At 41.5% G+C, this 13,374-nt stretch overlaps 1 protein-coding gene and 1 non-coding gene across 3 annotated transcripts; one reads left to right on the top strand and one right to left on the bottom strand.

The window, feature by feature from the left end:
- Window positions 1–1,795: 1,795 nt before the first annotated feature.
- Window positions 1,796–13,010, bottom strand: LOC118788898 (MOB-like protein phocein). 2 transcript variants are annotated; one of them, XM_036545094.1, is made up of 8 exons: window positions 5,529–5,605; window positions 4,341–4,403; window positions 3,964–4,064; window positions 3,736–3,778; window positions 3,331–3,417; window positions 3,141–3,220; window positions 2,813–2,924; window positions 1,796–2,267 (listed from the first exon to the last, which is right to left on the bottom strand). In XM_036545094.1, exons 1-8 carry the CDS (start codon window positions 5,586–5,588, stop codon window positions 2,136–2,138), a joined length of 678 nt encoding a protein of 225 aa, XP_036400987.1. In that variant the 5' UTR covers window positions 5,589–5,605; the 3' UTR covers window positions 1,796–2,135. The 2 variants fall into 2 exon arrangements, with proteins under 2 accessions (XP_036400987.1, XP_036400988.1); XM_036545095.1 differs by lacking the exons at window positions 1,796–2,267; window positions 2,813–2,924; window positions 3,141–3,220; ... (3 more) ...; window positions 4,341–4,403; window positions 5,529–5,605 and adding exons at window positions 10,106–10,234; window positions 10,450–10,539; window positions 10,635–10,790; window positions 12,774–13,010.
- On the top strand, window positions 6,549–6,666 carry LOC118789598. Its single transcript, XR_005005460.1, has one exon. It is a non-coding gene; the product is annotated as a U5 spliceosomal RNA (small nuclear RNA).
- Window positions 13,011–13,374: the final 364 nt, after the last annotated feature.

Below are 13,374 nucleotides of genomic sequence, written 5' to 3'. Positions count from 1 at the left end.
TCTGTAATAATACCTTTTGTAGGTAAAGGCATGACGACTTACTGGTTTGAGGGGGGACCCAGCTAACTAATAACCCCCTCGCAATGTTTTTACCGTATGATGTAACGATGTACAGAAACATTTTTGATAACTGCGTGTATTTGCGGTCAGACAGCCTAGGCTGACATAGGTACATATATCACGTACTGTACCGGTCTCTGATGGACATCCAGTGCACCCAACCCAAAGGTGTGGTCGAATGCTGCATTCAAACCACACCGGCCACCTCTGTCACATTACACCCAGACGTATGTCACATGTCACCCAGACACGTGCAATGTGTCACTCAGACACGTTGCGATCATGTTTGCTGTCCTCTGACACAGAGCACTCGTGTAAAGTCACAGCAGGAAGGGCTTCACACGCACACTTCCCTGTTGTGGGGGCTTTGGAGGGAAGGGGGGGGTCACGAAAATCTCACGCACTAACTGCAGACACTCTCCTGACACTCAATGGAGTCCCTCCTGTTTGTTCTTTATTCCCCCCCCCCCCACCGTGTATTTTGTTTGCAGTTTCTTTTTCCTGTTTTCACGGCGCGTTTCGGAATGACCAGTTCCTCAGTTCTGCTCTGTCTCGTCCTCCCGACACCTCACTGAAAGAGAGACTGCATCCCTTGCGTCCTTTCCCTAACAACACATTTTCACTCTGTAAACGTTGGTCAGATGAACGGACACACACACACACACACGCACGCACACGGATGTGTTAAACAAACAGGCACTGCACTCACGTTGCTCAACACAGCTTTTCTTTTGAGACAGTTTACATGAAACAGGGGGGGACCTCTTGCTGGTCTCCCTAAGCCGTGCTTGCTTTAGTGTGGACATGGTCTTCCAGCCTGTACTCTCAAACAGGAATGACTACAACACCCAGAATGCACAGTAGTAAGGATCACTCCATGTGTTTCCATTTGGAATACCACTGTATGCAGGACTTGGCTGTTGGCAATCTTTCCAGTTAATCTTGATATTTGCAGTGGAATTAATATTTATAACTTATTTCTAATTGCACAAGCAGAGTTGAATTTATTGACACACCGAGTACAAGGGCAAGAGGATGAGATTGCTGTGCAATGTCAGGATTTTGGGCTACAAGGGCTCTTTAGTATATCCATTTATAGAGTGGGTGTCTGGTGTACCTCTAGCTTTTTGCTTATACATTCAATACAGCTTTTTAAGGTGAATTTTTAAACTTCAAATTTTGAAAATATTTTTCCATTTTTTACAAATTGCTGCAAACTCTAGGCTTTCATCTGTGCCATTTTACAAACCATAGTAAGACAAGCGCATTTTAGAAGTTCTTTGTATACCATGAGCAGGAATAACTGAAATATTGTGTTGTAAATGGCCTAACAGATCAGTATTAATTGCCTGATTCAGTATTGTAACAATTTCAGTATTGTAACAAATGTATTTTTATGCTTTTTGTTGGTGTTAATATTCCATTTTTAAAATAAAAAATTCTTCCCATTCCATTTTGGTCTGCTCTCTTTCAGCTTATCATACAAATGCAGGATAAAGCTGAACAGTTCTGAACTCCACTCACATTGCCACAATGCAAGGTCAGCAATGACAATACACCTGTATTTGCAGAGTCTCAAGTCACCCTGGTCAGCTCATAAATTATGCAAACAGTAAATTATGAGAGTATTTCTGCCTTGTAAGAGATAAGGAGGAATGACAATGAATAACCAAGATGCACTTCTGGGTAACATTAATTTTTATTAACAGATACAATGAAAATAACAATAACAAACTTTAGTTCATTAAAAAAAAAACTGAAAATATAAAAGTGGGGCAGACAGGCCGCAGGCTTGAGTGACACGGACAGGCGGCTCCTCCCACACAATAATTTAATTGGCGAGATGAGAGAGCATGAGAGACAGACTGAACAGAAACCGGAAAACCCAAAACTGATGGACCAGGAAACAGTCAGGACATGATTTCTAGGGAGGTTAATTTTACATACACACACAGGGGGACTGCGTGTTGCGTAAGTGTCCTCGGCTAACTCGGAACATTCTGTAACACTGCGAGAACATCCTGCACTTGATGGGTGTGTGCTGTAGTGTGTTAGGCGAGTGGATGGGCGGGGCCTCAGGCCTCACTCTCCCCCGCCGCGGCGTTCTGAACCTCTTCCTCCAGGATGGGCACGATCAGGTTGTCCTTGGACATCAGATTGTACTTCATCACGAAACGTGTAAACCGGTGACACAGGAAGGTCTCGTTCTGCACCGACGGAGACAAACGGAGGGAGAACACGACGAGAGAAAAAAACTATTACAATTCAGCTGCTTAGCAGTCTGATCCAGAATGACTTGCATTTTTAAAACATCCATTCACATGGTCAGACATATACTGAAGCACTTAGAGGCAGCAGTATGGTTTTGTGGTAAGGAGCAGGGCTCGTAACTGAAAGGTTGCTGGTTCGGTTCTCCACTGGGATGCTGTTTGGCACCCTTGGGCAGAGTACTTAACCCACAATCACCTCAGTAAATATCCAGCTGTATAAATGGTAATGTAGAAGGTAATGTAATGCAAGTCCAGATATGTCAGCACCAGTGTTGGTTATAGCTCAACTTCCTGAGTGCTACGCCATTCCTCTACAGTGAATCGAATAGCCCCAGAGAGCTGTTACATAAAGGTGCCATTTATACCTCCATTTCTCGTTATGCAACACTCTAAAGGTGCTTTATTTTAAAGGTCCTCTGCTCTGCGCGATTCTCTCTCACATATTGTCAGGGGACTCACCACCCCCAAGTCCAGTGACTCACCTCATACTTGTCAAATATCTGGCGGTGGTGGAAGTAGGCGTGGGAGAATATCCTGTAGATGCGTCGGCATACCGAGCCCAGCTTGGCTACAGAGGACTCCTTAATGCTCACTCTGCAAAGAGGGGATGAGGGCACACGCTGAATCATGACTAATCTAAATGAACTCGCACCAAGCCAAGTGTCAGCAGGTGAGCGGTGTCCAGCGGACCAGGATGGGTGGCTGACAGTGCAGTGAGCGGTCTACGCTGTGTGTGTGTTGTGTGTGCGTGCATGCGTGAACAGAAGCCCTGGGTGGCTGGGTGACTGAGCCTGAGGACGTGCTGCTCACCGGCTAGGGAAATACTTGTTGCTGTTGAGAAGGCAGGCGGCTCCGTCCAGCGTGTGCCTGGTGTAGTCAATGGCCGGACACTGCGGGCGAGAACGCACAGTGTACACATACACGAGTCAAAGCCAATACAGTAGGGCAGCCCGCTGGCTGCTGGGAGTAAACCAATGGGAGAGCAGAAACAGGCACTCACCTCTTTGGGGGTCTTGTGTGCAGCGCACAGGAAGATCCACTGCTCTGTGGCTGTCATCTGGGTGCAGGTTTCTGGGTGACACTCACTCTGTGGGTACACGGCACATTTCGGACATGAAAAAAAAAAAAATCAGACTGATGGAGTTTTCAGATACTGTATTTCCATGTTCTAAGTGATCACCACCCTCCCAAAACCACTCATCATAATAACGCAATACGTGTCCCTGTAAAAAAATGTCCAATCCACTGAAAAACACACAGCCTATCTACCACAGCCATTAAACTTACACAAACCCTGTCCCAGCATTATTCAAACCATCAGCACTTGACAGACTGCCAACAAACAAAAATGCCGCGTAGTCATATCTGACAGACTGACAGACAGAGCCGGCATTATTCACTGTACCTGCAGTTTGACTGCCAGTCCATTCAGTTCCAGGCAGAACTGTCTGTAACCAAACAGAAGACCGAGTATATCAGAAAGGGTGAGAGAGAGAATGAGGGTCAACACAAACGACCTAAAAGACATGACTTGGCATGTGAAGACTTGTGAGTTGAACAAAGTTGTCTGACATGTAATGTGCACTCTGACCACACAGTATGGGTTCACGCTAGGCTGTACCAAATCACGTACCTGAGGTGCTCATACTTCCACACCCCTTCATCCTGACCCTCGGGGGGCTCCAAGATCTTGTCGATGTTGGAGCAATCGGAGCGGATGTTCTGCTGAATGTACTGGAGTGAGGAACCACAGAGTTAAAGGGCTGTTGAAAAAATACACCTGCAAAAATTGCACTCACTAATGTCGAATTCTGAAACAATTTTTTATTTTAGCCCAACAGTTAATTTCACCAGCTTGAATCAATAATGGTAGACTGTTGAATTGAAGGTGCCCTACGAACAAGAAAATGCCATAGCATATGCTAAATGAGTACTCTGGGAAGCTTTTCTTTTGACTTAACTCTTGTTTTCTAATTTTATCTCAAATCAAGACCCCCGTTGAAGTCGCACCTGTTGTACAGCCAGCGTGCTATCCATTTCCTCGAACGATTCATCCGGCCAGTTGTAGAAGTCCTACAAAAGACAGACATACCTCCTTAGCACAGTCAACCGCCTCTAATGTCACGGCTGCCTACCGGAGCAGCTGAGAAATCGTGAATGAGGTGCTTGGATGCTTCTGCTGGCCATGACATCAGCTGTTGGTTTCAGTTATGATAAAGACAGTTAGCGAAAGCATTAGTCAGCGTTAGCTTGTTAACGTTACTCGGCTTAAGACCAGTAGATCATGACCGTAAAACATACAAAGCCTGATCTGCTCACAACAGCTGGCAGCTAGCGATTTTGAAATTACATATCCCCGGAGTAAAAATAAGGAATTTCTAAGAATAGAACGCATATTATACCCATATTAAACCCAAGCACGCCTAAGATTGGAAATATAATAATAGGATACTATTCTTGTTACTAGCAAACGTGCCATAAACTTTGAATGAAACTCATTTGGAAAACATCACTGATCCAGTTTTAAGAAAATGAAGAATCAGATACCCAACTAACCAAAAACACTTCCCAGCATGAAGATAGCAGCGTCAGTTATTGAAGAATGCCGGGATGACTTGTGTTTGGACTCCGGAAAACAAGCTAGTTAGCTAATGTTAGATACTTGAAATTCCAAAGTGATCCCAATCGCTGACTGAAGAGTAAAAAAGGAAGCGTTTTGATTACACATGGACAATTAAAAACCAAGTTCGTCTGATAAATACGAATGGTTTTTGATGATAAATAATGTTAGCTAGCTTGTACCGGTTAGGTTATAACCTAGATAAGTGCTAGCTAGCAAGGAGCTGGCTTCTCCGGTGTACCGTCGGGTTCATCCTTTACAAAGTTATGGGTAGCTCGCTTTTTCAGCTTGCTACAGTTAATGATCATGCCAAGTTACTACTCGTAAGATACTAACTATTCATCTATGACCGACCACTAGTACTAACGAATATCAAACCGCAGTCGCCAGCTAGCTCTTCCAACTACGAGACAGCAGATAGGCCCGACCCTAGCTAGGTATTTACAGGGGCTCTCTCTTGCCCCAACACCGCTCAAATACCAAAATCGGAGCACAGTTCCCCGATTTACACAAACCCATTCGGTCGAGGGCGGTTTAATATTCCTGTCCCATCACATCTTAGGGCTAAATATGCGTACCTGGGCCTTGGTTCCTGGCCGATTCCTCCTCAGAACTGCAGTACCCTCCGCCATGACCATCTCGCCAGGATCCCGGATACAACCGACGCATCGCTGCAGTTCCGCTTCATGACACCAGGGGAGCTGTAGAGCGCTTCTGGGCAAAGACCAACTAATTTACTGGGTAGGGCGTGCATATGAAATGTATTTTTATTCCAAACTCAGAGAAAGACTTAGGAATAACCCACATACACGACAACCACTGAGTTAAATGAACTGTGACTATCACACTAAACCAAAGAACAGACAGGAAAAACATTTCCAAATCCACTGTGCAGAACGTCATTATATTTAAATAAATTTAAGATATGGTTCAGCACAGATCAGCTGTTTTACAGGTATTGGTTCAGTCTTCCTAGCCATTTCATTTTATCAGCAGCAGAAATATAATTTTAACCTGCCAGCTAGCCAATGTTAGTTACTTCTAAGTTACTACGTTGTTAGATAGCCGTCTCTTTACGCTAGATTGCTGTAGTCATCTAAAACCTAGACTGGTCTGCAACACAGAACGTGGTCTGCCTTAATGTGCAAATGGAGAGCTATACCCGTTTCTAAAAAAAGACACCGAAAACCTAATTATGCGTATGTTTAGGGCAGCATTGTGGAGATTAAACTATTTCGGGAAGTGTTTCTTTAATTTTAATGCGATGTTATTCAGTACTCAACAGATAGGGGCGCACTTCTCCCGGATGCGTGCAATGACGGCTCATTGCGCCCCCCAGTTCAGGTGGAGCTCAGCGCACAAACCTCACAAGCAATTACACATATTACCCACAATGCATTGTCATGTGAACGCATTAATGTTTTAGTTTACATTTATATCTAAAATAAACGTGTCAATCGATATTCACACCATTTACGAAAAATTTTGATCACCGAATTTCGTACTGGAATGATTATTTCAGTTTGATCGATCTCCACCCGTGAACGTGTACAGTAGTGTTTTTGGTATCGTCCCATCCAGAATCTCCATCCGTCAATACACTCTGGTTTCTCTTCAGATCGTATAAATCTTTCGCCTTTTACTAAAGATTTCCGTGGAGAGGAACATTTATGAGTATCAACTAATTTTTTGCTAGCCCTGCCGCAAGGCGGGGCTTCCCAAATGGTTGAAAAAAAGAAAAATTACAACCCAAATAGTTGTAGGCTTACCAGTCAAAGAGGAATATTACTTCGCATGCTTCCGCTGAATTTAATTCAATTGCTGTTAAGACAAGGAACAGGAAATATATAGCGCAGGTTAAGGCTGGACTCCCTTACCTATAAATTGAGACGTTTAAGATGGCAGTACACATTAAGGAAAGGGATTACTGAGCGTTAAAGACCAGTCTCAAGGTCTCTCTTGCATAGTATGAAACGCATAGTGCTTACTGAGTGGTACTTGATTCCAAATGCCCAACAGGATTAAAACCACAAGTACAAATTCCAAATCACAAAAACACTAAAACGTGGAATAGCACCAACAGCAAAGCTCAATACAAAACTACTAAAGTATAATCACACGTTTACTTCACTTTAGTACAGCTTAATTTAGCTATAAAATGTGTATAAAATGTACACTGCTAAAGATTTAATATAACAGGCGGCGGCGAGCCAAAAAGAAAAACCTCACGTCGTGCGGCCGATGTAAGTAAATGTTACATTTACAAATTACTCCACTAGATGGGGCCCGAGGACTTCTAAAACTTCAAGGTTAATTTTACATGGATAGCCGGTATACTTACTACATATGCTCATTATGAATATCCATATGGACACGCAGCACAGGCCTAGATTATATTGGTTACAGGTCATAAAGACATGGCATTCACGATTCTGTCCGTTCCTGAGTATAAGCTTCAAGACAGTCTACAGCAGGACAGCGATTCCGATACGCCAATATGCACCCATTTAAGTTTAGACAAACACAACAGGCCTTCACATCCAAAATTCAGTGTGCTAAATCTGAGTAACACCGATTTTATTCTAGACGCAGTCTAGAGGGCAGAGGCGTTGTGCGCATTGACAATACCTAATCAGTAGCCTACAAATTACAGATGCGTGTTCTTTCCAAAAATTCTATTAGTTTTAAGCCCTTTAAAAACGTGCATAATTCCATGTGCGTCTCTCACATTTCGGTACCTTAAACCAGAGTGAACCTAATGACCCATACACATGCATTAAAGAAGAAACGTATGATATTTTAAAGCACAATTCCCTCGTCTGCAGATGTTCTAGTTGTATTGTCTACCTTGATGGTGGTCTCACATTCAACAGCACTAGGTCTGCTTATTGGTTGTGTCCATTAAGCCGTTTTTTGTACCCTTAAGAAACGAACTTACGAATCTGTGAAGGATAGGTTATAAATACGACCACTTTTCCATGTCAGCTATACAATCCAGAGAAGCCTGCATCGTTGATGTAATTAATGTAATCTTTCTGAAACTTTTAACTTAATATTGATCATATATTGAGATAAAGGAAATGGATACTATGGCCTTCACTTCAATACGATACACAAGAGTGGCGCCCTCGTGGCTAAAAAGAGGTCAAAAACATCAGAACCTCGTCATTGCATCGAAATGTGAGTTTAACTTTATCCTGCAATGCCTCTTTCCCCAATCACAATTAATCATGTGTTTGTGTGTGTGTCTGTAATTTAACATAAACCAGCCGTACAAAATTCCTCGGCGGTAAAGGGCAATTGTGTCTGGCCTTTATTACACTAGTAAGCTACATGCTAAGTCAAGTGGGAAAATAAGTCTGTGAGTCGACATTTTAATGTGCAAAAACAATTGTTATTTCATTTGTTAGGCAACAACACTGCAAAATATGTTCACTTCGCCTTTGTTTCTTAAATGCGATGTTATTTTTTCAGAAGACACCACACCAACTGTGAAATTGGAGGCCATGTGCAACCACTGAGGGATACCAATTAAGACTATTGGCAAACACGCTGTTTTTATGCTTCCTTCATCGAAGAATACCCAGCACAACAAAATCACTGTTCCTACGAAACGTTACCTCAATAAGCTCCTCACCGCTCTCTTCTGTGGAACGTGTAGGCCTATATATTTCTTCCTGTTATTCTTCCAAGGTTCTTTTGCTGTGTCGTGAGAAATGGCTGCTGGAACGTCAAGGCGGAATAGTCATTTTTCATTGGTTATTGAACTTTATTGGCGTCTCCTAAAACACGTGTGTGCATTTCCAAATACAAAGCCCTTGCTGCTACGTAGAACTCCAAAAAAGCACTTAAATTGCTTTGCAGTAAGGGCGTTTTGTGCCAAATCAAGCAGGAAATGCAAACTAACAATACATATGTTCGAATTGTTTGCATACGTCGAAAAACAGAAGACTCCATGAATTTGTGTTCACAAACTGTCAAAAAAGGTGCCTTTCTCTTTCTCTCAACTCTTGCTGATGCCAGCTGAGATATAGGCTATATAAGACAAACCCGTATCTTAGTGATCAAGAGATATAAATGAAAATATCTTTAAGAATAATTGTATCTTGTAGGTTATATGGTTAGAATTATGACTTTTAAATTATTAGATTGTTAAAATATGAGATTTCTGTGACACATGCACTTGCATAAACCTATCCTTTATTAGTATATTATATTATATATTATTAGTTAACATGCACTTGCATAAACCTATCCTTTATTAGCATATTATATTATATATATATATTAGTTTTCTGCATTACTAGTTGAGCTTGTTCTTTTTCTCATCTAATGCATGTATGGCAGTACTGGGTGTGAAACAACTATTTGTAAAAGTCAGAAAAGGATAATGACTTCAGAGGTATTGATCAATCCAGTGTTAAAGATACAATGAAAGATGGAAATATAAAAATGCAATACTGTGGAATCTTTCCCAAAAGATGTTTTAAAAATGCAAATCTATATTGATGGATTAATTCATGCAGTGGAAAACAATAATTAATAGTGCTGCAACATTTGTCAAAATAGTCATGTGTGTGTCATGATATGTTTAATCTGAGACAGTTTTGGTCATTAGCTTTGCACAATTTTCACTACAAATCTCAAGCATTTACATTGCACTGCAGCAGGTCATATCATTTGTGCAGGCTGGGTAATTGTTCGACAAATGATGATCCATCAACATTTTTCATTCAGGACTGAGTGTGAAATATACATTCTTAGTATTTGGATGTGCAAGGACTAAAACTGCCATCATTTTTTTAAATTCGTAGGTTATACTCTGTTTTATGGTGCTACTTGGAAGAAAAAAAAAAACGAAAAAAGTCATCGACAGTTTGGTAAGACTTGGACTTTCATGAAACATTAACGGAGCTAATTCTGAAGAAGTACTGAAGAGTAATGTTCACCTGCTGCAGATACAGGAGTGTACAAAATCTGTTTCCCTTGAATCATACACTTTAATTTTTGTCAGATGTAATTATGAATTATGAATTTTGTAATGTAAAACATATTTAAATACCAATACTAAATATGTTCTTAATGTTAAAAAACACTAATCTGGACCCAAACATTCACTTTATTATTTTAAGAAAACAATCATTATTTACAATTGAATGACAGAAAAAAATACACAGAAGTGCCACCACTTTTCCTTTCTTTTAGATGTATTGGCCACAAGGTGTGAGAGACATCAATCAACATATTTGCCCAGGATGTCCCCATCACGAAACAGGAAGTAATCCTGCAAGAGAAGAAGCACCCAATTTATCATTGCCACAAAATTAGCTTATAAAACTAGTAAAATTTAAAAGCCTCTGGACAAGTGAGAAGTCGCACATCTTTCTGAATATCTTTCAATGAGGCATATGATCATTGTCAGTGACAATCATTCCACAGATGTAATCCCAAATCCTGAGACACAGCTAGCAAGTTGGATATGACTGGAATTGTGCGTACCTTGTCATCTAGAACAACTTTAGTGCCTCCAAACTCAGGTAGTAGGACCTTCTCCCCAACTGTGACACTGACAGGCTGTAGGTCTCCATTCTTAAAAAGAGAAACTGGTTAGATCTCATTCACGCCCTGCAGGTCAGTATTACAATCACAATGGTGAAGTTCAGCCAGGAAATACTTGCCATTACCTGGTTGGTTGTTCCAGGGCCAACTGCCACCACTGTGGCTTGAAGCACTTTGCCCTGGGACTTCTCCGGCAACATGATGCCACCCTTTGTCACAGTCTCTGCTGTGAACCGCTCGACCAACACACGGTCAAACAAGGGAAGGAATCTCCTGAACGCCTGCAGAATAAGAAAACAAAAGGGAATGCAAAACCTGAACTGCAGTCAATTATTTTCCTTTCCTTTTCTTCCTGTCTTCATTGCAAGCATTCAATACTGCGAACAACACGGATGTGAGTGTTTTTCAGTTTAACCACTAGGGGGAGGCAGACCAATTCACATATGCACTAAACCAAACCTCTACACATAGCTTAGATCCAGTCAGACACATCGTCTGTCATCATGTATTTTTAACACATCTACTTCCATATTATTTGGCAGTAACACGGGAGCCAGACTTGCCAACCCTAATTGTTCATAAACCTAAATTCTTACTACTCATCACCATAACTGGTGCCACCAGCATACCGTACAGAGGCAATTATAGATTTTACACTTTTCGGGGGAAGGTCAGAGATTTCCAGAAAAATTACCTTGATTACAAACAGAATCTTAATAATTACTGAACAACGTGCACTGGACAAGGCTTTCTTTGTCAGATAGCTTGACTTCACTCATTAGCAACACGTCTGGTATGTGTGTGAGACCTTGAATGGAGGTCGTCTCTGATGCAGGGAAACAGTTTAGGAAGAGGGGTGGGGGGAAAAAAGCTCCTATCTGTTGATTCTGGAGAGGGTAGGAAGAGTCAAGGATCCTGTCAATGTTTACCACCTCCCGGAAGGACACAAAGCACTGAACTGCAGAGGCAGGTAAATCTCCTGGATTAATTCTAATGGGAATTCCAAAACGAATCACACCATATCTTAGCCCAACACAAAGTACACGAATGTGACGAACTTAAAATGTAGTTTCAAAGTCATGGTGAATCCTATGCAGCAATACTTTGATGTAGTAATGCAAGCAAGCGACTGCTGTAAAAATGACCGAGAGTAGCAGTATTTGTCTTTCAAAATCTTAAAAGTTAAATCTTCTTGTAAATGCGCAGTCGTGCATTGCTTGTGTTTTACATCGCAAGACTTAACAGAGAGCGCGCACGTGCACAGAACATCACCGCATACTTTTTTCCATGCTTCGTCCACAACCACAAACTGCACGTACAGTACCGCATCTCACGTTTGTTTCAGTGGTCTTACCAGTCTTTCACCATGCTATCTTGTTGCGTGCTTCCTGGGCACCTTGCCTAAGTGGTCACGCTTTCATACTAAGCATTGACAAGTAATTTAAGGAAAACTGCAAAAGCACATTGCCAAACTTCATATCACTTCATTAAGATATTTCATTTCTAAGATAAAAGTAAGCTTAACAATGGATATCGGAATCGCAGTTGGGAAGTTACAACAATAATCAATACGGTTTGTCTGAAGTGGGTTAGTAGTTCGTCTGGACAAGGGTGTTAATATGAACTGCCTCAAGACTCAAATGATGGTGACCGGTGGCATCAAACCTCCAAGACAAAACACGAAAATAACATTACATTGACCCGGACACAATTTCTAGGTAGGTACAGGTGTAACAAGTCCATTTCGACAGAATAAGACATGGGCAAGCAACAGCAACCATGTCGAGACGAAGTTAGAAAACGCAAGTGGTTAGTTAGCTAATCGCAGTCAGTTCCATTTAAACAATGGCTTACATTCTCAATATGCGAGCACTAACAGCCTTAGCGTTGCTAATTAACTAAACGGTGGTCTGTCTCTCTAAGCATAACGCCTGCCTGTCTGGTCTGCATTGTAGATTAACAGGCTAACCCGTCTCTTCTGCCAGATTAATGCTATCATGTGTAACGTGAACTAGCTAGCCATGTGCTGGAAACACAGTCACCGTCGAAGCTGACCTTTCAAAGATACGTCTAACTAGGTACAAGAAAGCTAGCTGTTAAAAAAAATCATAAGCTAACTTAGCTACTTACTCTGACATCTAGCAAGCTAGCTACTTAATGCGCGTTTGTGTACTTCACTAACGCTAGCGACACAACCACCATACAACATCAGAAACGTAGCTGCAAAATCCCATCTGAGGTTTGTGTCTACATGCATGTCTCACCATTTAATGTGTTTGTGCAAATGTGTTTTCGAGCTCTTCAGTCCTCGCTCCAGCTATCTGGTGGGTACACTGGGTAGCACTGTGACACAAGAACAGACTCTCCACGTGAAGAATTATCCAGAATCAATACGCGCATGCGCCAGGGTACAATGAAGACGAGAATGACCCCTCGTTTCTCCTTGAATTTAGTCCAGAATTTTCTGTACGAAACTGCTATTTCCTGCAAACTACCACAGACGTAAAAATCAAAGTCAATATACACTTCAAATAACAGAATTATGGAATGACATATCTGTGCATTACCTAGAATACATGGGATTAAATCCTGCATTTGATTTCATATTCTTGCATTAACATTACACAACATCAACCTCTGACCCCCAAACTTTTTTCCTCCAATGATGTGCGAGAAGTTTCTGGAAATTCAAGCCCCGGAACGAGCATGAATTCAAATCATTCAACAATATGTTTTCAGAGACAAAATCACAACTTTGCGAATATACCAGCATACAGTGGGAACAGAGTGGTTGTTACTATTATATACCCTTCCAGGTTGAGCAGAGTTGTGTTTTCAATTTTAACTGTGTGCATATCTTCGAAA

This window comes from Megalops cyprinoides, chromosome 14, assembly GCF_013368585.1.
Source record: "Megalops cyprinoides isolate fMegCyp1 chromosome 14, fMegCyp1.pri, whole genome shotgun sequence".
In the NCBI taxonomy this organism is placed as follows: domain Eukaryota; kingdom Metazoa; phylum Chordata; class Actinopteri; order Elopiformes; family Megalopidae; genus Megalops; species Megalops cyprinoides.
The sequence above is the reverse complement of the archived record's forward strand: the minus strand, read 5'-3'. Positions and strand labels throughout refer to the sequence as shown.